At 51.3% G+C, this 355-nt stretch overlaps 1 protein-coding gene across 1 annotated transcript; it reads right to left on the bottom strand.

Annotated features, from left to right (window-relative positions):
- Window positions 1–4: 4 nt before the first annotated feature.
- LOC106820603 (lipid A export ATP-binding/permease protein MsbA-like) lies at window positions 5–349 on the bottom strand (the record flags this gene model as incomplete). The annotated part of the gene is made up of 1 exon (XM_014825110.1): window positions 5–349. A coding segment is annotated over one exon (345 nt), but the record flags the coding sequence as incomplete, so codon positions are not given.
- Window positions 350–355: the final 6 nt, after the last annotated feature.

Here is a 355-nt window from a genome sequence, read left to right as displayed (position 1 = left end):
TGAGTGAGTCTAAGGCGCTAGTGGCTTCATCGAGTACCACAATCGGTGCATCTTGTAAGAAAGCGCGCGCAATCGCAATGCGTTGTTTTTCTCCGCCAGACAATTTGACGCCGCGTTCGCCGACGAGGGTTTCAAATTGCTGCGGCAGTTGCTCGATAAAATCTAAGCTGCGCGCTTTGCTGGCAATGTCGCGCAGTGCCGCATCACTGATGTCGGTACCTAAGCAGATATTGTCTCTTATTGAACGATGAAACAGTTCGGGCTGCTGCGGCACTAAGGAGATTTGTTGACGCAAAGATTGCAAAGTGAAGTCCTTGGCATGGATGCCATCGAAGGTCACGCTGCCTTGTTGTGG

Source organism: Priapulus caudatus, unplaced genomic scaffold, assembly GCF_000485595.1.
Source record: "Priapulus caudatus unplaced genomic scaffold, Priapulus_caudatus-5.0.1 Scaffold32925, whole genome shotgun sequence".
NCBI classification, from domain to species: Eukaryota; Metazoa; Priapulida; class Priapulimorpha; order Priapulimorphida; family Priapulidae; genus Priapulus; species Priapulus caudatus.
The sequence above is the reverse complement of the archived record's forward strand: the minus strand, read 5'-3'. Positions and strand labels throughout refer to the sequence as shown.